The sequence below is a fragment of the Alexandromys fortis genome, unplaced genomic scaffold (genome assembly GCF_014885135.2).
Source record: "Alexandromys fortis isolate MF-2015 unplaced genomic scaffold, M_Fortis_MF-2015_v1.1 scaffold_178, whole genome shotgun sequence".
Classification (NCBI taxonomy): Eukaryota; Metazoa; Chordata; class Mammalia; order Rodentia; family Cricetidae; genus Alexandromys; species Alexandromys fortis.
The window spans coordinates 4,636-28,124 of NW_026068054.1; the positions used below are offsets into that span (position 1 = coordinate 4,636).

General features: G+C 44.1%; 1 protein-coding gene and 1 long non-coding RNA gene across 4 annotated transcripts in view; one reads left to right on the forward strand and one right to left on the reverse strand.

The window, feature by feature from the left end:
- Positions 1-23,489, reverse strand: part of N4bp1 (NEDD4 binding protein 1) — a 39,975-nt gene that overhangs the window by 4,623 nt on the left and 11,863 nt on the right. Inside the window, exon 2 of the mRNA XM_050119812.1 lies at positions 10,519-12,194. Coding sequence (XP_049975769.1) covers positions 10,519-12,194 — 1,676 coding nt within the window. The remainder of the gene's footprint in view (positions 1-10,518; positions 12,195-23,489) is intronic.
- LOC126487142 (uncharacterized) overlaps positions 37-23,489 on the forward strand; it is a 76,869-nt gene continuing 53,416 nt past the window's right edge. For 2 of the 3 annotated variants that reach the window (XR_007588293.1, XR_007588296.1), the window contains exon 1: positions 37-5,343. This is a non-coding gene — a long non-coding RNA (uncharacterized lncRNA). Of the gene's footprint in view, positions 5,344-5,562; positions 7,888-23,489 lie in introns of those variants that run through there. The other variant, XR_007588294.1, reaches the window with a different exon arrangement.

Sequence of the window (23,489 nt, forward strand, 5' to 3'; positions counted from 1 at the left end):
GCCAGCCAGCTCTTGCTCTTGGGTGGTCTTGTCCCTACCCATCCTGGTTGCTAAGTCTCCTTGGGTATCTTCCCTACCAGCCCCTCTGAGGGCTCAGTCTAGTCTCCTGTGAAGCCAGCCCTTCCTGTCTTCTCACCTCCTACCTTCTACTGTGCAGTGTATCAGAGTGGACTGTCAAGAGTGGGTGTGTTGGGTTAGACTCATTGCCCACACCTGGCCAAGGCCCTTCCACTATCCCATTAATATGATGCCAACACTCTGCATTCCTGACCCTTGAGCAAAGAAAGGCTTGGATACACACAGGTAAGCTGCCAGGAGGTTGCAAAGAGTAGCCCACAAGTTCTCTTTGCTAGAGGATAAAGCCAATGCTTTTTCAGAGACCAATAAAGAAGAAACTATCAGCTGGGCAGTGGTGGCACATGCTTTAATCCCAGCACTCAAGAGGCAGAGGCAGGCTTAGGTCTCTGTGAATTCGAGTCTCGCCTGGTCTACAGAGCAAGTTCCAGGATAGCCAGGGCTACACAAAGAAACCCTGTGTTGACAAACCAAAAAGAAAAAAAGAAACTATGAGATCTTATCCCAGAAAACACATGCAAGCAAACAAACCCATGGCTGATATAGTAAGGATGAACCATACCAGTATGACTTGTTACTGGTGAAAAAGAGGGAGTAACTGGCTTCTTGTTCTTAAAGAATAAGTACTCTAATTGTTTAATACTAAGGACAGGCCTGGAGTTAAGGCAGCCGGTTTTTGTTTGGTTGGTTGGTTTTTGCCCCCGCCTCTCAAGATAGGGTTTCTCTGTGGAGCTTTGGAGCCTGTCCTGGAACTCACTCTGTAAACCAGGCTGGCCTTTGAACTCACAGAGATCCCCTGCCAGTTCTAACATGAAGATCCTAAATCAAGAGCACACACACACACACACACACACACACACACACACACACACACAGGATCCAGCGAACCTGCTTGTCCTCCTCTCCTTAAATCTTCAGCTGACCACACAGCAGGAATGGATGGGGACAGAGCTCCACTTGCGGTCAATGAAGAAAAGGAAGCCAAAGCAGATGGCAGGAATTCTGCTACCCTGGGTATCTAAGTTTAAAGCAACAGTAGAACAAGTAGTTTGCTGTCAGAAGCACCAAGGCTGCACCAGTTTTCAGTGCTCTCTACAGAAGATCACAGCATTTTCACTCTGAAGACTCCACAGTTAAACAGTGCTTCCAGGTTAGGTTCGACCTAGAGAATATGTAGATTTATCTAGAAAATAAAACTACACAAAAAGGAAATGAGGGCTGGGGTGTGACCAATATAGCATATGTGTGTGATCTGAGTTGAAGTCTCAGTCCCAGGAAGTGGGGGAAAAGAAGAACCAAACTGCTGTTATAATGTTAGACAGTGCAGTAAGAACTCTTCTTTTAAACCTGATGAAGTGTGTTTATCCTTGCTGCTTCTGGTCTCTATAATCGAGACAGGGTGATGGACAGGGAAGTGCCAACTAGCGGTCTACCCTGACCTAGAGAACATATATTCACAGTGCACAGTCTGTTTTAGGGACTCCAAATAGACCCCAGCCTCACATGTAGGAAAACACTGAGCCTGGAGGGTAGGTGTGTCAGCTCTTCAGGGAGATCTGAACTCCTGCCGCAGGCCTCTGGAGACAAGTTAAATTACCTGGCTATTTTTCACATTCTAGCAGTCAACCCACAAGTTTCAAACAGAGGAGAGCTGGGTGACAACAGCTAGCTAGCAGTGGCTGTCAAGCCAGACAGGGCAGTGCAGGGAAATACTGTGGGAAGCCCTTTCTGAGTTAACCAGAAAAGCACAATTTCCTTCTAGCTTCCAGCTCATAAAATAGCCATGGAAGCTGCTCCAGAGAGACAAGCAAGCACAGTGGACACATGCGCAGTTCTGACAAGTGAACGGGCAAACCCCATCGACACAGACAGTCATCAAAGGAGACTAGTCAGGTGCTCTCATGCTGGAGTTTCAGCCGCCACTGTGATGTCGGCCAGACACTGCAAACATTTCCACTGACTCATCACCTGACTCATCACAGTGACGACGGAAACGACAGAAAACACATCCCCAGCAGAAGGCAGGTGTTTTAGAACTGTTTGTGGTATATATGAGCTTCAGACCTCATGCTGGACCAAATAAACAGCAATCCAGGGGAGGGGGGTGCTGCTTCAGGGTAGTTCACACCAATAGACCCAATTCTTGCAGGCCTTGGGTTTCCTTCTAAACTGCTGGAAGCTGTGCCAGATTGGTGAGGGTTACTCAGCAGCTCTAATGTGTCCAGTAACAAAAAGGTCTGAGCAGCCCAACCTCAACTCCTGTGGGAGATGCAGGCAGTCCTGGTGCTGAGGAGGAAGACATGGCCCCAGGTCTAGGTGTGATCCTGGACAAGCCTCATGTCATTTCAATTCTTGCTCCAAGAAACGAGTATGAAGATCGCATTCCATAATAATAATAACAACAACAATGATAATAACAATAACATGCCAGGCTGAGAATGAAGCTCAAGCAGAGCATTTGCCTAGGGTGTCTAAGAACCAAAGTTTAATTCTTACTGCCAAAAAACTTAAGAAATCCTTAGTCTCGGTTAAAATGCAGTCTACACTGGTGACACGAACGGCAAGCAGGCCATGAAGTCACAAGTGGTGACAAGAAGCCGGTAAGAAAGTCCTAGTCGTCTTCCTGGAAGCCCGCCATGTACAGAGCCTGTGGCTGAGGGGTTTAGAGAAACAGTCTACCTGAACTCACTGATGGGCTGTGCAAGAGTCAACCATCTTCACCTTTGGGACTCTCTTTGAGGGGAGTCCTCCGAGCACTCAGTCCCCAGCGTCATGCAGCACACAGGCAGCTGATCTGAAGATGTCCCAACTCAGAGTCAAGGCCTACCCATACTGGCAATTTCTTCTCTCAGAAAAAGGGTTAACTCTGATTGCTAACTGTGGTGGTTTGAATATAAATGACCCCAAGGGTCTATAGGGAGGAGCACCATTTAGGAGGGGTGGCCTGGGAGTAGGTGTGGCCTTGTTGGAGGAGGTGTGTGACCAGGGGATGGGATTTGAGGTATCAGAAGCTCCAGCTAGTTTCTCTGCCTGCTTCCTGTAGATCAAGATGTACAATTCTCAGCTCCTCTAGCATGTCTGCCTGCATGTCACCATGATAATGGACTGAACCTCTGAACTCTACGCCAGCCCCAATGAAATGTTTTCCTTTAGAAGAGTCAGCGTGATCAGAGCAACAGAAACCCTAAGACACTAACATTCCAGGTGGACCTACATCCAATTAAGTGCAACTGCGTCTTAGGGTAACATCCCTTTTCAAAGTGTTGTTCTTAAACCCAAACATCAGTAAATTCAAAGGAATGTTAAATCCTCTAGAAAGAATCAGTTTTCAAACCTAGTGAGGGGCTGGAGAGCGGGCTCAGCGGCTGCCAGCACGAGCTGCTCTTCCAGAAGCTGCAGTTCAGCTTCCAGCACCATGGCCAAGCAATTCACGGCCACCTGCAACCCCAGTGCCAGGGATCCAACACCCTCTTCTGACCTCCCTGTACCCCTACCCCATATATATTAATAAAACTAATGCCTAAAGTAATAAGGATCATAATTAGTCTCAGCAGTTAAGAGTACTTGCTGTTCTTAACTGAGTTCAGGTCTTAGCACTCTGTCAGGTGGTTCACAGCTGTCATTCCAGGTAGCATATATACACAGACACAAACACACCCCCACAATCAATAAATAAAAAACAATTAAAATATATACATATATACTAATAAAAGCTTGCATGCTCGTTTTAAATGATAATCACTGCTTTTCAAAAGCAACAGCACTATATCCAAGGATGTTGGGAAATATGTGGTAGTGTTTTGGGTTGTCATATGTCTGGGAAGTACACTATGGGCAGATTGGAAGGGATCAGATATGTAACACAAGCTGGCATGATCAAACAGTACTATACATTCTAATAGTGGGCAATACTAGTTACTACTCTAAAAAGTTGATGGATCAGCTAGCAAAGTGTGTATTGAACAAGCATGAGGACTTGAGTTCAGATCCCCAGCACCTATGTAAAAAGTGAAGGTGGTGGCACACACTTGTAATTCTAGTACTGCTCAAGAAGAGAAACAGACAGGAGGCATCTTGGAGGTCCCTAGCCAGCCAATCTAGTCAAACTGGTAAGCTCCAGCTTCAGGGAAAGAACCTAACTCAAAGACAACAACAAAAACGAAACAAGAAACCAAGGTGGAAAACAATCGAGGATGACGGCCAATATTAACCTCTGCTATCCATACGCGCACACATACATACTCATGAACATTGTTAACATACGCGCACACATACTCATGAACATGCAGCATGCACACACAAACATCGTTGACATGCTCAGCCTTAGCTCATCTGTGCTCTTACTGCTTGAACATCACTCTGAGAAATCTTTGCACATTAGCATTCCTCAAAATCACGACTTAAATTCTGTGTCCTCACTCAGCTTAAGAACTAACAAGGAGGACTTGGAGCCAGTCTTGTACTACAGGTACCCAAATGGGTCTTACAGTTTTACTTAGATCAATCTATGTAGCTGTGGGACATTTGCTGGGTTTCCCCCAACAGAGCTGCCAAAACTCAAAGTAGATGACAAGAGGCAGTACTGCTTGGAAATTAGGATACAGGTACAATAATAGTCTTACTCCCTGCTTTGATATTTTTCAACTTCTGATCCCCCAGCCTTGACCTTCCCAGGGCTGAGATTCAGGAAGGGGCCACCAAGTCCAGTTTATATGGTGCATGGGATAAAACCCAGGGCTTCATGAATGCGAGGCGAGCATTCTACCAACAGAGCTACAGGCAGCCCCAGTGCAAACTGCCAAACTTCTAATATCTAAAGTGGTGGCACGCTTAAAAAAAATTTTGACAGCAAAATGTAAACATACAATATTAAAAAAAAAAAAGAAAACCAAAACAATGCTCACGCTCACAAAATCCACACTACCAGGCACAGTAGCACATACCTTTAAAGCCTAGCACTGGGAAGGCAAGGGAGGATCTTCCTGACTTGGGGGCCTGCCTGGGTTGACATAGCAGGCCAGCAAGGGCTACATAGAAAGACTTTGCCTCAAAACAAACATGGCAGGTGCAGAGGCCCATGCCTATAATCCTAGTACTTAGGAGGTGATGTGGGAGTGATTTCTTACTAATAAAGAAACTGCCTCGGCCCTCATAGGACAGAAAATTAGGTAGGCGGAGTAGACAGAAGAGAATTCTAAAAAAAAAAAGCTGAGAGAGAGTCGCCATGATGCTCCCACTCCAGACAGACGCAGGTTAAGATCCTCTCTGGTAAGCCAGCTCATGGGCTACACAAAATATTAAAAATGGGTTAGAACAATATGTAAGAGCTAGCCAATAAGAAACTGGACCTAGCCGGGCCAGACAGTGTTTGAAAAAATACAGTTTCCATGTAATTATTTCTGGGTATAAACTAGCCATGCGGGCGGCCGGGTGCCGGGGACGCAGCCCNAAGGGTCTATAGGGAGGAGCACCATTTAGGAGGGGTGGCCTGGGAGTAGGTGTGGCCTTGTTGGAGGAGGTGTGTGACCAGGGGATGGGATTTGAGGTATCAGAAGCTCCAGCTAGTTTCTCTGCCTGCTTCCTGTAGATCAAGATGTACAATTCTCAGCTCCTCTAGCATGTCTGCCTGCATGTCACCATGATAATGGACTGAACCTCTGAACTCTACGCCAGCCCCAATGAAATGTTTTCCTTTAGAAGAGTCAGCGTGATCAGAGCAACAGAAACCCTAAGACACTAACATTCCAGGTGGACCTACATCCAATTAAGTGCAACTGCGTCTTAGGGTAACATCCCTTTTCAAAGTGTTGTTCTTAAACCCAAACATCAGTAAATTCAAAGGAATGTTAAATCCTCTAGAAAGAATCAGTTTTCAAACCTAGTGAGGGGCTGGAGAGCGGGCTCAGCGGCTGCCAGCACGAGCTGCTCTTCCAGAAGCTGCAGTTCAGCTTCCAGCACCATGGCCAAGCAATTCACGGCCACCTGCAACCCCAGTGCCAGGGATCCAACACCCTCTTCTGACCTCCCTGTACCCCTACCCCATATATATTAATAAAACTAATGCCTAAAGTAATAAGGATCATAATTAGTCTCAGCAGTTAAGAGTACTTGCTGTTCTTAACTGAGTTCAGGTCTTAGCACTCTGTCAGGTGGTTCACAGCTGTCATTCCAGGTAGCATATATACACAGACACAAACACACCCCCACAATCAATAAATAAAAAACAATTAAAATATATACATATATACTAATAAAAGCTTGCATGCTCGTTTTAAATGATAATCACTGCTTTTCAAAAGCAACAGCACTATATCCAAGGATGTTGGGAAATATGTGGTAGTGTTTTGGGTTGTCATATGTCTGGGAAGTACACTATGGGCAGATTGGAAGGGATCAGATATGTAACACAAGCTGGCATGATCAAACAGTACTATACATTCTAATAGTGGGCAATACTAGTTACTACTCTAAAAAGTTGATGGATCAGCTAGCAAAGTGTGTATTGAACAAGCATGAGGACTTGAGTTCAGATCCCCAGCACCTATGTAAAAAGTGAAGGTGGTGGCACACACTTGTAATTCTAGTACTGCTCAAGAAGAGAAACAGACAGGAGGCATCTTGGAGGTCCCTAGCCAGCCAATCTAGTCAAACTGGTAAGCTCCAGCTTCAGGGAAAGAACCTAACTCAAAGACAACAACAAAAACGAAACAAGAAACCAAGGTGGAAAACAATCGAGGATGACGGCCAATATTAACCTCTGCTATCCATACGCGCACACATACATACTCATGAACATTGTTAACATACGCGCACACATACTCATGAACATGCAGCATGCACACACAAACATCGTTGACATGCTCAGCCTTAGCTCATCTGTGCTCTTACTGCTTGAACATCACTCTGAGAAATCTTTGCACATTAGCATTCCTCAAAATCACGACTTAAATTCTGTGTCCTCACTCAGCTTAAGAACTAACAAGGAGGACTTGGAGCCAGTCTTGTACTACAGGTACCCAAATGGGTCTTACAGTTTTACTTAGATCAATCTATGTAGCTGTGGGACATTTGCTGGGTTTCCCCCAACAGAGCTGCCAAAACTCAAAGTAGATGACAAGAGGCAGTACTGCTTGGAAATTAGGATACAGGTACAATAATAGTCTTACTCCCTGCTTTGATATTTTTCAACTTCTGATCCCCCAGCCTTGACCTTCCCAGGGCTGAGATTCAGGAAGGGGCCACCAAGTCCAGTTTATATGGTGCATGGGATAAAACCCAGGGCTTCATGAATGCGAGGCGAGCATTCTACCAACAGAGCTACAGGCAGCCCCAGTGCAAACTGCCAAACTTCTAATATCTAAAGTGGTGGCACGCTTAAAAAAAATTTTGACAGCAAAATGTAAACATACAATATTAAAAAAAAAAAAGAAAACCAAAACAATGCTCACGCTCACAAAATCCACACTACCAGGCACAGTAGCACATACCTTTAAAGCCTAGCACTGGGAAGGCAAGGGAGGATCTTCCTGACTTGGGGGCCTGCCTGGGTTGACATAGCAGGCCAGCAAGGGCTACATAGAAAGACTTTGCCTCAAAACAAACATGGCAGGTGCAGAGGCCCATGCCTATAATCCTAGTACTTAGGAGGTGATGTGGGAGTGATTTCTTACTAATAAAGAAACTGCCTCGGCCCTCATAGGACAGAAAATTAGGTAGGCGGAGTAGACAGAAGAGAATTCTAAAAAAAAAAAGCTGAGAGAGAGTCGCCATGATGCTCCCACTCCAGACAGACGCAGGTTAAGATCCTCTCTGGTAAGCCAGCTCATGGGCTACACAAAATATTAAAAATGGGTTAGAACAATATGTAAGAGCTAGCCAATAAGAAACTGGACCTAGCCGGGCCAGACAGTGTTTGAAAAAATACAGTTTCCATGTAATTATTTCTGGGTATAAACTAGCCATGCGGGCGGCCGGGTGCCGGGGACGCAGCCCCGCCGCTCCTATTTCAACAAGGAGGCAGATTGGATCTTTTTTGAGTTTAAGGGCAGCCTGATCTTCACAGCAAGTACCAGACTAAGGCTACATGGTGAGACCCTGTTTCAAAACAAAAGATAACACACAAAAGCTGTCATGTCAGGGCATACTTCAAAGGTGGGTTGGAGGATGGCAAGCAAGCTGAAGATTCCAGAGAAGACCAGACAGCCTGGCTTCCAGTCCTGCAGCTTACTGCTGTCAGCAGGCATGGTTCCATGCTACCCTATGGCTGTGGACTTTAACAAGGGCAAGCCAGGCACACTGGCTGCTGGAGGTACCGCACCAAACACACCAAGTTCATATGGAAGGTGTGTGGCTTTGCTCCCCATCAGCAGTGAACTCTGGAGCTGCTCAGTGTAGCCAAGGACAAGCAGGTCCCAGAATTCATCAAGAAAAGGACAGATGAACATACAGCCACACCAAAAGCAAGGCGGGGAGAGGAACTGAGCAAGAGTTCTCGCCACCATGAGGAAGGCAACTGCCAAGATATAAAGTCCCTTCTTCCTCTGAGTAGGAAATACTTTCAGAAAACATGGCATGTATCTTTGATACATCCTGAAGTATTTCTGGAGGACACCTGAGATCTCCTTTGAAGTACACAGAGGCTAGTGAGGGAACTCTGCAGCAGGGCATTTGCCTACAGTCAGAAGAGCCTGGGCTCCGCCCCAGCACCACAGGGACAGTAAACAGAATAAAACAAAGAAAAATAAAATCCCATAAAAGTGGGTTTAAAGTTGCAGATGGAACAAGTTGGCCATGAACTAGTAATTGTTGGGGCTGAGTGAGAAAACACATGGAGAGTTGCCATACCTTCTTGTTATATTTCTTTGTAACTTTTAATAAAAAGAAAAACTAGCAAAATGAATAAATCATTAAGTAAAGCTGACTCCAGTTCCCACATCAACAGAGAAGGCTCACAACTGCCTGCAACTCTGGCTCCAGAGGATTCAATGCATTTGTCTGGCCTCTTCCAAGGGACACCTGCAAACATGTGGAATGCGTTCACACAAATGCACAGCATATACATTTAAAAGAAAGAAGAAAGACAAGAGATAGAGGTGGCTGGAAAGATGGCTCAGCAGTTAAGAGAGTTTGCTACATTGTAGAGGACTTGGGTTCAGTTCCCAGCACCCTCACCTTGGCTCACAGCTGTAACTCTAGTTCGGGAGATCCACTTTCCTCTTCTGGCCTCCTTGGACAGCAGACATGCATGTGGTGGGCATATAAACATGCAGAAAAAAACTCTCATGCACATAAAATAAAGGTATGTGCCCATAATTTATTTCTCATGCCCGTAACATAAGCACTAGGAGGCTAGGGTAGCAGGATCGTGAGTCAGAATGTCGCCTCCCCAGCATTTCGAGATGAGAAGCCTACAGGGAGACAACACGGTGCTGGAGCATGTGCCCTCCTCACATAAGGACCCTGTCCAAACGTTAGGACCAGAAAGAAAAAGCCAAACGCATTCCTAAAACTTCAGGACATGATTTGACCTTTTCAAATTCCTAGAAAGTGGTCATACAGGCATTCAACAGAGAATATTCTTCTCAGAATTTAGCATCTGTAGGAGCTGGGAGTGAAGGCTCAGCAGTTAGGAAAGGCTTGGATTCAGTGTCTAGCACCCACAGCAGGTGGCTCAAATTCATCTACTCACAGGGATCTGACATGTTTTCTGGCCCCCATGGGTACTACATTCACGTTTACAAATTGACTTTCAGACACACACATACACTTAATGAAAAATAAAAATAAGCCAGGTGGTCAAGAGGCAGAGACAGGCAGATCTCTGTGAGTTCAAGGCCAGCCTGGTCTACACAGCTAGTTCTAGAACACCCAAGGATACACAGAGAAATCCTGTCTTGGAAAATCCAACACACACACACTTTAAATTAATTACTTTTTTTTAAAACATTTTTTTCGGGGAAGCTGAGGCAAGAAGTACTACAAATTAGTAGCAAGTCTGGGTTCTAAGAGACTGTCTCACAAACAAAAGATAGCAGCAGGCAGCAGCTCCATTCTTGTACTGGGAATCTAACACAGATTTCAAAGTCTAGTTTATTTACAGTTGCACCCTAAGTGCCAGAGTGAGATGTACCGTGAAAATATAGTCTTTAGCATCTCCCACCCACAGCAACAGGGTCAAGCAAAAGCTTGGAACTCCAGAAAACCAAATGTAAAACCCTTCCAACCAGCCAGGCGGTGGTGAGACACACCTTTAACCCCAGCACTCAGGAGGCAGAGGCAGGAGATCTCTGTGCATTCAGACCAGCCTGGTCTACAGAGTAAGTTCACAGAGAAACACTGTCTTGAAAATACAAAAAGAAAAAATATCTTGCATGTATACACCCATACTCGCACACAGCTCTCAGACGCTGCTGAGAGAACTAGGTAAGAACAGAGTAGACTTACGTAATTGCAACATTACTCCCATCTATAACAATGTGCTTCAAATCAGCTCTCCCTGGTTCATTTTTTAATTCCAGCTTGTACGGTGTTTTCAGAGTATCTCGAAATCTCTGAACCCCCGTAACGGAGGAATCCATATGCTCAAAGGCTCCTGCCCATCGTGTATCGGTAGCTGAAGGTAACAGCTGGGGCAGCGGTGGCGGGGAATAGTGTGGCTTAGGCTGAGGAGAGCTACAGCAGCCAGAACGTTTCTCACAGGCAGCCTTCGCATTATTGGGAAGCAAGGGTTCCACTTGCTGTTGAAAGTCATTTTCAGGGACAGCTGGGCTTCTCTGGGGGTGACCTGTAGCTCCCCTCGAAATGAAGCTGACTTCTTTAGGACTGGAAGAGGCAACAGACGGTGAGAGGCCATCAGTCTCAAGGTCTACATTACAACTGTAGTTCTGGTTTGAGGCCCACATTTCATGTTTCTGTCCTACTGGCCCTGTTCTGAACGAATTAACTCTGCAATTTGAGGTACATGGTTTAGAGTCTTTGAACGGTAACTGAGAAAATTTTTCCACCATGTTTTGCTCTGTGTGACTCTGTGTGTTCTTTGGAGTTGAATCTGCTGTGAGCTCATTTGTGCTGCTCCCGACACCTGCACTTCTCTGAGCGGCATCTGGACACACAGTGCAAGGTGCAAACACTCTGTCTCCTTGGAGCCTTTTGTTCTCTTTTTCAATCTCCTCCAAGAGCAGTAAGGGCTCTGTAGAAGGCCCGTACTCCTTGATGACCTTCTCGACAATCTCTTGGGAGTAGCCCATGGTTCTGAAGAAGTTTACAAGGATGCTGTACTCCATTTCTTCCGTCGTGTCTTTCCCATCGGGGCTTAGATTTGGAGAGTTGGAAGCAGCAGTGTCACACGGGTCAAGGACTTCATTTCCATCTGAGGCCTTGCCATCTTGCAGAAGCTCCCCTTCTACAACATTCTCCAAGGAAAACTGCTTCTTGGTGTGCCTTTCTTCTGTATCAGAAGACCTCCTCTTGTGACAAACTTTGTCCGTGGAAAGTGCATCTTCATCTGGATTTAGACCATTTACTGGGACAAAGAGCACATCTGCAGAGCTAGGAAAGACTGCATCCATTTGTTTTGTGAGCTCAGAAACAGGGGTCCTAACTTTATTTCTGGACTCTTCTTGTAAAACACTTTCCTCTCTAGCAATACTCGGTCCTGGGGCAGCATTCTGCATCAACTCTGGAGGCTGAGTATCTCCAGTTTTAATGACATCATCATCTTCCGCTTCAAACAGATTCTCTTCACCTTGTGTGAGACTCAGTAGTTCTTTTTTCAAGGAAGTGGGCAAAATCAACAAATCCATTGTATAATTGTCAGCATGGGCTTCAACAAACTGTCGGAATTCCCGTTTGATTTCTGACTCCTTCTGACTGCTGGGCAGGTTCTCATTATTCTCGAAGAGCTTTACAAACTGCTGAATATGACTCCTGGCCATGACCACAGCCTCAGCGCTTCCTCTGATGCCAAGAAGCCCGAAGTCTAAAACGCAGAGGTCAGCACAAGTATCCTGAATTAGGCTCTTTAAAAACAGACTCTGTGCCCCTACAAAAATGCAGTGCATGGCCGTGGGGTAGCATTCTCTCTCCTCCAGTTCAGGCTCACAAATTCCTTTGATATATTCCTGTAAAGACAAGACAAAATTAGACCAATTTACCAGATTCCTACAATAGCAAGGCTGACTTTTTAAAAAAAGAAAAAAACATTAAGCATATTTATAATTTGAAGTAAAATTCCTTGACTTCAATAAAAATAAAAAATTACAGCTTGGACCTTTGTGTGTATGTGTGTGTGTTTCATTCTAAACTATTTAATAATCTCTAGGGGAACCGAAACTTTGTCTATCTACAAAGTGGGAATCCATAACCTTTTACTATGTCTTCCACCGTGATCTTAGGGGCTTGCCTAGCTGCACAGTGGATAATCCCAAGGCTGGATTCATTTACATCTAAAGAAACCTCCTCCTACCCAGTCATTTCTCACAAAGGGACATATTTGATGAGATCATCAGATCAGTGAGCTACAAGAGAGCAAAGCCTGCACCACTACTGCCTTTGGTTTGCAGATTCAACAAAAATGATCACCCCGCCTCCAGGCTTCTTGAAGACATTTAGAAACAGTAAGATTCAAGTATAACCAGAGAATAGTAACAGGACTTCTTCTACTGGCTGCCACTGGGAACTAGTGAGATGATCAGCAGTGAAAGAGCTTGCTGCCCAGCCTGCTGATGACCCGAGGAATCCACATGGCAGAAGGAGAAGATCAACTCTCTGGCCTCTACACACACGCTGTGGCAATATACACCCACACATCCAATAAATAAATGCACTAAAAATGTTAAGGGAATTAGTTTCTTTAGCAAGTGGGATGCTAACTGGAACAAAAAAAAAAATGAGTCAAGCAATTAAGTGTATGCAACACACACACACACACCCCTCCCGGTGAAACATATTTGTTAATATACCCACCAACTTTAGCTCTGGAATATGTTAGTCTCAGATTCCATAAATACTACTGGTGCAGTCTTGCTCAAGTTACACAAGCAAAGTCCAGTTTCTTCAACAGCAAAGGCAAGAAGAGTGCAGTCATAGAGGGTTAGGGGAGTTAAAGTCCTTACAGGGTACCTTGGTACACGGTGAGACTGTTACTCAACGGGCAGTATACTTCTGCATAGACACTGTAAAGGGAGATCTGACCTATACTTTCAACCCAGGGTGTTGCCAAAACCAGCGCTATTTAAAAGCTCTGCCTGTGCAGCATCAGTCAGGATCTCTTCCAGCTTGAACTTAGTATGCACTTGTTGTTGACCACGCCCCTTCAGTTAGAATCCATTCAAATATTTATACCTAACCTTTGTGCATTTACTTATACTTCAGAATCACAAAATCTCCACAAAGATGAAATAGCAGGCTTTCACTGCTCCTATGAGTCTTGACTGCACTGGGCTTTGTCGTATTGAGGATGAAGCACAGGAGTCTTGTCTTTTGAATAAGTGTAATTTTCTACTGTTTTTAACATGACAATTTGGTTAAACCAAATAACCGATTGTCTTACCTTCTTGAATATCTAAGCAGTGTTAAATACTGATGCCAGCAGTCTTAGAGCTCCAAGTGGGATCTGGGGATGTGGCTAAACTAGTAGAATGCTTGCCTAGCACACACCAGTGCCTGAGTTCAAACTTGTTACCCTATAAATTAGGCAAGGTAGTGCAGGTCTATAATTCCAATACTTAGGAGGTTGGGGAAAGAGAACCAGAAGTTCAAAATCATCCTCAGGTGCACAGGGAAAGGGCCAGCCGTGGCTACATGACACCCTAACACAAACACTTCTCTCTCCAATTACTAATACTTGTTTGAACTTAGGTTATCTTTACATATGGCTTTAAAAAATATTTTTATAGGGGATGGAGAGATGGTTCAGCAGTTAAGAGCATTTCTTGTCCTTCTAGAAGACCCAAGTTTGGTTCACAACATTCAGGTCAGGCAGCTCAAAACAGCCTGTAATTCCAACTGTAGAGGATGCAACACCTTGTGGCCTCTGTGGATACTTGTACACACATTTGCAGATACCCACCTCTCTACCACATATACATAGATTAAAAAATAAGTTCTTTAGAATGAGAAAATGTTTTTATAAAGTGCTTTACCTTAAGCTAATAGTTTCACAAGAACTAACTTTTTAAAGATATAATACAAACTGCACTCCATCTATTTTCCCCTAACCACTACATCTGCATGGTGGTACCCTAAGAATCAGAACATTTGCATTGCACATGCACCCACAGATCTAGACTAGTTCATCTCATGGTTTTATAAAACCATCATCTTGTGCCAATGTTTAGAATTATTCTACTACCACAAAGACTGCTCTTGTCTTTTTATGGCCACATCTACCACTTTACCCTCAATCTCTTGGTACTCAGTTTGTTTTTAAATTCATAGTTCTGTGACATTATTAAACCAATAAAAATGGAATTATACAGCATTTGACTTTAAACATTTTAGCACACAGAAAGTGCACAGGCCTCATTGCACTTGACTAGTACCCACCCATCACCTTTCTTACTGTACCTCTCCACCTCCTACCGGTCCCCAACCCCTCACTCACTCACACACACACTTAAATCCAGGTTCTACATGAGAATACATGGGGTTTTCTCTCATCCACCCCATCCTCCTCTGCCCATTTACCTGTGGGTGGGCATCTAGGCTGGCTCCACGACTCAGTTACTGTGAATGGTGCTGCCATAAGCAAGGATGTGAGTGTAGTGAGGTTGACTTTTGTCATATGATGCCCTTAAAACTTAAGATGCTGTAGTTGGAAGTGGTGGCTCATGCTAGAGACTGCAAAGAAGGGAGCGCAAAGCAAGAGTTTGAGGCCAGCCTCGGCTATAGAGCGAGGCCTGCCTCAAACAAAACAACACACCCTAAAGGAAAACAAAGCTGCTATGAAGATCCATGTTCAGGTTTTTATGCGAGTTTTCATGTCTCTAGGATCAATGCTGAGAGGCACGGCTGCTGGTTCACAGGGTAAACACATATTTAGTTTTCTAACAAGCTACCCAACTATGTTTCAGTTGGCTACACATTTTGCAGTACCACCCAAATGTATGAAATCCAGTTTCCCCAAAATTCTGCCAATTTTTAAGAGCACCAGTTCCTATTCTTGGCATTTCAGTAGGAGTGTGGCAGACCTTATCTCGGTCCCCACTGTCCTCCTGGCTAGTGACCCTGACCACATACCATTTGTCCTCTCCAGGGAAACATCTTATTCCTTTGTCTCTAACTGGACTGCTTCTTATCACTGTGTTTTGAGACTTCTTTATCTTCTCTCGTCTTCTGTAAGAATGTGCCTTCCATCTGTTTTATATACATCAGTTGTTGTCTTCCCACATTTCCCCACTTTGAGGCAGCATCTTATGTAGCCTACGTCAGTCTCTACCATACTTGGTCTATGCAGCGCTGGAAATCGAACCTATGGATTTAGGCACGCTAGGCAGGAACTCTATTAACTGAGCTATGGCAACAGACCCTTCTTTCGGTTATCTATGAATTAGCAGGATGTTTTGTGGTAGCAACAAAAAAAAAATCTTAAATTTTAAGAAAGCTCTGTTTGTTTTTTTCTTCACTAAGCTCCAACTTGTTACACTTCTCCTATGTCATCTTAAGAGCGGAAGCTTTAGCTCGGCAACAGCATGTTTGCTAAGGCAAGCACAGGACCCTGACTTTGGTTCTCAACACTAGATGAAAGAGGAAAGGGTTTAAAAAAATAAATAAATAAAAAAGACCAAAAAGGGGGATGGGGGGGCTGGTGCTGGTGGTGATGGAGAGCTGGCTCAGAAGTCACAAGTTTAAAAGCACTAGCTGCTCTTCCAGAGGACCCAGCACCTACAAGGTGATCACAGCCACCACCAAACAGCAATGCAGGTCTACACAGTACACTTAACAGCCAAAACATGCTCTTCTCAGGAACCCACAGAACTATCAAGATAAACCTTATGCTGACTATGAAACAAATCTCAACAAATGTAAAAAGAACTGAGATTATGTAGCACAATCTGACCGCAAAATGATCAAACAAATCAGTTACAGATCAGAAAAATTCCCAAATGGTTGGGAATTAGAAACTAAAGAACCCTTCTAAGTAACTCCGAGCAGGGGATTTCCTTTTTCTGTTCCTTTCTTTGGAAAGGTAGGGATCCTCAGACAAGTGCTGCGATGAACCCAGGGCCTTAGGCATGCTGGGTAAGTGCTCTGCTGCTGAGCTGCGCCATGGCGCCCATAGGGGGGTTTTCTTGGGAACACACTGAACTAAATGAAAATAATATGAGCTATCAAGGCACAAGTGAAGCGGTGCTGAAAGACATGTTTATTTATTGATTTTATTGGCTATCCCAAAAGTCTCAACAGAACCATGACTAGATCAACAAGTGAGCCTTGAACTCCGTGGTTCTTTCACCTTTGCCTTCCCTACACTCTAATTACGGTCATGGGCAGCCATACCTGGCTTGAAAAGGAAATTTATAAGACATGAGTGCACATATTAGAAAACAATAAAAAAAAAAAAAGCATGGGAACTCACAGTTGTAAGCCATTTAGGAGGTAGCAGTGGGGGACAGCTGGGCTATCGTATGAAATCCTGTCTCTGCCTCCATGCCTGCCGTCCTTTTACATGGTTCCCAAACTTATGTAACTAGTGCTTTATCCACACTGAGCCACCTTCCCACCCCCACACGTGTAATTAAATACACCAGGATAAAGGCTTTTCGTTTTGTGTTCTTCCTGTGCTGAGAACAAAAGTCTGAGATGTGTATACATTAGACAAGTGCTCTACCACTGACCTACAGTCCCAGACTTAAGTTCATTTATTCTTGGATCCTGTCTTCTCCCACTTTTTGCAATAGCTGCCCCATATTCCATATACATACATTAAAAACCAAGCACACAATGTATACTTTTTGTTTTTAGCAATCAAACTCAAGTCTCGAACCCCCCCCCCCCCAAAAAAAAAAGAAGAAAAAAATTGCATCAAACACATAAAGATACCTGTGTATGAACAAGGGCTTGGCTATGAGACCAAGACAATAAAACAGAATTCTTATGACAGCTTCAGGGCTGCAAACAGTGTTCTGGGGCAGAGCCCTTGGCAGCATGAGGCCCTAGTTCAATCCTGCTTTATCTTTATCTTTGTAGCTATGATGAAATAAATAACCTTACAGAAAGCAACCCTTGGGAGAAAAGGCTTATTTTATTTTAGCTCACAATTATAGGTGACAGTTTATCACAGCAGAATAGTCAAGGTGGCAGGGGCTTTGTAGCTGGTCACATCACGTCTATCAGAAATGGATGCATGCATACTTACCGGGGCTCAGCGGACATTCTCTCTTTCTATCATTCAGGACCCAAACCCAGGAAACGGTAACACATGTCTTTAGGCTAGATTCTTCTTACATCAACAAATGAAATCAAGACAATCCCCCACAGGCCAACCTGATGCACACAGTCCCTCACTGAGACTTTCTTCCCACATGATTCTATACTGAGGCTAGTTGACAATCAAGGGAACCATCACAAATCCTCAGGACAGAAAAAAAATTCACACTTTCTAAGAAATACAAAATGATACTAAATTCACGAAACAGGAATCGAGATATAAAAAGGAGAAGGAAAGAAATCAGAGTTAAGAGTACTAGTAAATATAAAGTCAAGCATGGTGCCTATGGCTACAATTTCACCATTGGAGGCTGGGGCAGGAGGATTGTCCCAATTTTATTGTAGCCTGAGATAGAATGAGACCTAGTCTCAAAACACCAAATCAAATTAAAAAAAAAAAAAGAATGAGGAAGAGAAAGAAGGTCAGTAGTTAAGAACACATTCTGTGAGGACCCAAGTTTGGTTCCCTACACACATGCTGAGTGACTGACTCACAACCACAACCTATGATTCCAGCTCCAGGAAACCCAATGTTAGGGGTAAAGGCAAGAAGTCAACATGCCCAGCCTCTCTCCTAAGTAAGTTTCAAATATGCTTTTTTCACATATTTCACAAAGTATGACAAATTTACTACAAGAAGAATTTATAAATTTTATACTTTCATTTCTAATACAAGTTTTAAAAGCTAGACTAGATGAAGTTGCAGGCATAGTGATGCATGCCTTTAGTCCCAGTGCCCTGGAGGCTGATGCAGAAGGAACTCTGAGTTCAAGGTCCACCTGGAGCTACATATACATAATGCACGCCTATCTCAACAAACAAAAATGAAGTAAAACAAAGATAAACACAAGGTAGATTCCCTCGCTATGATCAGCAAACAAATTTAACATACTCCAGAAGAATTTGGAGGAAAATGAAGAAAAGGTCAAGACTGTATTAAATGTAACTCTGCTCAAAGCATAGAAGAACTTGGTTTACACATTCACTCATTCACCCACTCACTCACCACAGCTATTAAAGCATCTAGCATATGTCAGGGACTAGCTGTGCAAAAGGTGACATGCATTTGTTTCATGAGAGAAAGCAAAAAGGGTATGGATTTGGGAGGATCTAAAAGGAGTTGGTAGAGGGGAAACAGCAATCAGAATATAGCGTATGAAAAACTCTTTTCAATTAAAAAAAGAAAAAAACTTCTGTGTCTTAAGCTTATTACACTTCAATGCTTCTGTGTGTTTCCCATGTCATGCAACCAACAGAAAATGTAAAGTTGACCTTGATGTTGAGACCAGTAAGTAACCATGATTTATTTCCCTCCTCCTTCCCCTTTCTCCTGGGGTACGAAGGGTTAAACCCAAGGTCTCAGTTAGGCAGGTGTTACCAGGGAGCTGACATTCCCACCTTTAAGCAGAGATCTTCCCAAGTTGATGGGGCTGGCCTGGACTGCGCAGTCCCCCTCTCAGTCTCTGGAATGCTGGGTCACAAGCATATGCCACCACAATCACTTCCAGCCACTCCTCACATGCTCACAAGTGTTCCTGGCAACTTGTGCTACTCAGAAAGGAGCTCAAACCAGAAGTGGGTAAAGCAACTACCGCGCAGCCGGCACCTGGGGAAGCCTTTCTCCAGCACGGCTCACCATTCTACCTCCTCCTGGAAGCACACAGCTAGGGGCTCTGATGACAAAGAGAGGACAGCCTGCAAAGCACAGGAAACTGAATGTGACCACCGGTGTGTGGAACCGAGCAGCTCTGCTAGCTACCTGAAGCATCCCCACACAGTCGGCAGATGCACAAATCCACTAGGGTAAGTAAACTATGAAGGCAAGGAAGCTCTTAAGATGCCAGGGTCGGGCACTGTGGCAAACCTGTCACCCAAATCTCCTTGGGCTACAAGATACCCTGACTCAAAAACAAAATGTTCTACAGTATCTCTAGGAAAATAAATAAGATTTTTTACTTATAGGCATTAATATGCATCCAATATCATATATACAAATTAAAAATACCCTGTATAGCCTTAGAAAACAAATTCCTCAGCACTAATAAGCTACACATTCCCAATAGGTCTACATTATGTCTCCATTTCTTGTCTATGTTAGTAATAGACAAGTTAGGAATGCATTTTCCATATTCACCCCCCCCCCAACTCTCTCCACTGTCTATCAAATACTCCTAGGAAAAAACAAAACACCAAAGTCATACTCAGGGACCCACTCAAGACATGTTCCTGTGCAGAAAACCTGTCAGTCTCTGTATTTCAACAACCTCTAAAACTTTAAGCTTTCCAAGACAATTTATCCTTGATTCTTATCATCCCTCAAAAGTGTTTTCAAGACCCCAATTATTTTTACTCTCATCCCCTTTACTCCTAGTGGAAAATGCACAAATGATATCAGAGACTACAGGCCAGTGTGTGTGAAGTCCTGCATGGCTGTGTCTCAGCTACACAACAGCCTAAAGCAGGAGCACTAGATTCAGGACCAGCCTGAACAATTTAGCAAACCCATCTCAAAAAAAGAGATAGGAACACCAGATATGGTGGCTTTTAAATATAAGCACAGTTGAGGTTGGAGTACAGCCATGAATTCAACACTAGCCTGGGCTACAGAATGAAATCTTGCCTCAAAAAAGTAATATAATAAATAAATGTTAAAAAACAAAACAAATTCTTCCTCCCCAGTTTTAAAGTCATGCCCTAATATGTCACCTTTCCCCAGGGACCAGGGGATTGAGTGAGAGAGAGAGAGAGAGAGAGAGAGAGAGAGAGAGAGAGAGAGAGAGAGAGAGAGAGAGGTGTGGTAGCACATATCTTCAATTCCAACACTCAGGAGGCAGAAGTAGACATATCTCTATGATATGAGACCAGCCAGGTCTACACAGTGAGTTTCAAGGACATCCATGGCCAGATAGAGAGACTGTCTAAAAACAAGTGTATGTCTGTGTGCGTGCACTTCTCTATAAGTTCACAGTGAGTATGTAGGCGCCTATGGAGAAAAGGGCTGATGATCTGATGATCCCCCCAGCCTCCGTCAAGGAATCAAGATTGGAGTTATAGTGAACCACCTAACCTGGATGCTGGGAACCAAACTTAGGTCCACTACAAGAAAAGCAAGTGCTCTTAACCTCAAGTCCACATCAGATCCTCTTCACTCCTCCGATCACGGTGTCTACACACAAGCCTTGGGTTCCAAGTTCTATGCGATAGTTCCCTTTAGCCTTACTACCAGGTGTGAATGTATAGGGTAACCCAATCTTGGTCCTTCTTCCACCTCCACAGTCTATGAAAACAGTAGCTTGTGACCCCATTTTACAGCCAACCACTTAAAAGCTGGGTTCTGTCTATTCAAATGGTATCACTTGAATGCAGACAGGAACAACTACACCAAAGTGTTCCAGCTTGGGTTAAGAACATGACACTTTCCAGCAAGCTGTCCTCTGGTAAGTAAGCACGGCTCTTTTCACAGGTGTGCATACATGCTATCGATGGATATGCTCTGACACAGGTGCAGTTTCTTTCACTTTCCCAGCAAACAATAAATGAGCAAATCACTAGTCACATGCTGGGCTTTAGTCAGACTCTGACTCCAGGGTGTGCCTGGCGCACAGACGTCATTTTCAGGTAAACCAGGTACACTCCAGCAAAGTGGAAGTCACACTGTTTTAATCCATAAATATGCCGCTCCGCTTCCTGACCCAGACTGAGGAATACAACTAGTCTTGTTGCCCCACCCTCATCAGCAAAAGATCTATCTGCCTCTGGTCTCCCAGGACCTGAGTGCTGCTCCTCATCTAGGAAAGCTGGGTTGTCCAGGAGGTACTACCGAGTGCCTCTCCCTCTCCTGACTATGTCTCAAATCCTTTGCTATCACTTTCTATGACTCTCAGAGGAGGGTAGTTCTCAAAATATCTCCAGGTAGCTTTCTGTCAATTACACTCTTAGCCTCTTCAAGCTTCATTGGAATCAATTATAAATCAAACTTCTTTCTACGCATCAATTTTGTTACGCCCTCAATACAATAACTTGTCTACCCCATTACAATATAAGAGGTGTTTCTGAAAGCACTCTAGAGAGCTTCCTACTGGGCAAGACCGTTGTGAGCTATTTTGTGCACTGTGTGAAGGTGTATTGCTGATTGTTGTAATAAAAGGTGAATGGCCAACAGCTGAAAAGGACCCATGGGGGGTTTCCTGGGTAGAGAAGGGAAGAAGAGGTGGAATCTAGGTGGAGAGGTGCAAGATGGCAAGACATAAGTGATGTGGGAGTGTCATATATCAATCTGTTGATTTCATTGGTTAAGTAATAAACAAACTGCTTGGCCTCATAGCTTAGAACACAGGTGGGTGGAATAAACAGAACAGAATGCTGGGAGGAAGAGGAAGTGAGCTCAGAGGCCATTCTCCCGTCTCTTGGGCAGACGCCATCGATGATACTCTGACCCAGGATGGACGTAGGCTAGAATCTTCCCGGTAAGCGCACCTTGGGGTGCTACACACATTATAAGAAATGGGCTAGTCCAGGTGCGAGAGTTAGCTGAGAAGAGGCTAGATATAATGGGCAAAGCAGTGTTTAAAAGAATACAGTTTGTGTGTTGTTATTTCGGGTAAAGCTAGCTGGTGGCAGGAGCTGGGTGGCGGAATGCAGCCCTGCAGCTCCCACAACACATAAGTTAATAGACACGGGTTCATTTACGTTACAAGAGCTAGTTAGGAACAAGCCTAAGCTATAGGCTGTGCTTTCATAATTTGTAATAAGTGTCATTATTTGTGAGCTGGTGGCCCAAAGGGAAGTTTAACTCCATATAACTAATGTTCACATTCCAAGGGGTTGTTCAAGAGCTCTGGTTTCAATTAGCATGTCCACTTATTTGTGCTATGTCCTTTAACCTTTCCTTCCTCTACTCTTGTCCAAAACCATCATGTGAGGAATCAGAGTGTGTATATTAATCTCTGCTTTATATACACAGGAGCATCTTATTAAATTGTAATGTTTATCACAGGTGCAGTAGTGTGCACATTTCTAGGGAATGAGAACTGCTTTTAGCCATCAAATTCAGTGACTGTCAAACAGGCATAATTCTCTGGGGCATCTACAACATCAAGGGATATACCTGACTGTTACAGCTTGAGGAGATATTTCTGGCATCTCTGGCACCTAGAGGATGGAAGACAGATGCTGCTAATCATCATACAGACATAGTACCTCCTCCTCACACACCCAAACTTTATGCCCCACGGCATCACTGCTGAGAAACCCTAAATAAATCACTTCATGTCTAACCAATACATATAGATGGTTTGGGATATGGACCAACATCTTGTAACAATGATGTGGCTAAACATTAAAAGAGTGGCCAAAATGACAGAAAGTTATGTGTGTGTGTCCCATTCCAACAGTAGAAAACTGAGTATAGTGATGCTGCCTGTAATCCCAACACCTGGGAGTGGAGCTCAGAGCCATCCTGGGCAATATGATGTGTGAGTGCAATACCTACCTCAAAGTACAAAGTTTACATAGCAAAATATTAAATAAATACTTCTTTTTTTCTTAATATTTACTTTTCATTTATATGCATGTGTGTGCATTTGGTTGTATATGCACTACATGTGTGCACGCTGGTGCCCTCAGAGCCCAGGGAAGAACTCCTGGAGGTGAAGTTACAGCCGGTTTGCAAGCCACCCAGTTTGGGTGCTGGCGAACAAACCCAGGTCCTCTGCAAGCACCGTTAGCATTTTTAAATGCTGACCTGTTTCTCCAGCCCAGCAATTCTTATCTTTTTTTTTATGTTTCTTTTATTTATTTATTTATTAAAGATTTCTGCCTCTTCCCCACCGCCGCCTCCCCTTTCCCTCCCCCGCCCCCTCCCCCAATCAAGTCCCCCTCCCTTGTCAGCCCAAAGAGCAATCAGGGTTCTCTGCCCTGTGGGAAGTCCAAGGACCACCCACCTCCATCCAGGTCTAATAAGGTGAGCATCCAAACTGCCTAGGCTC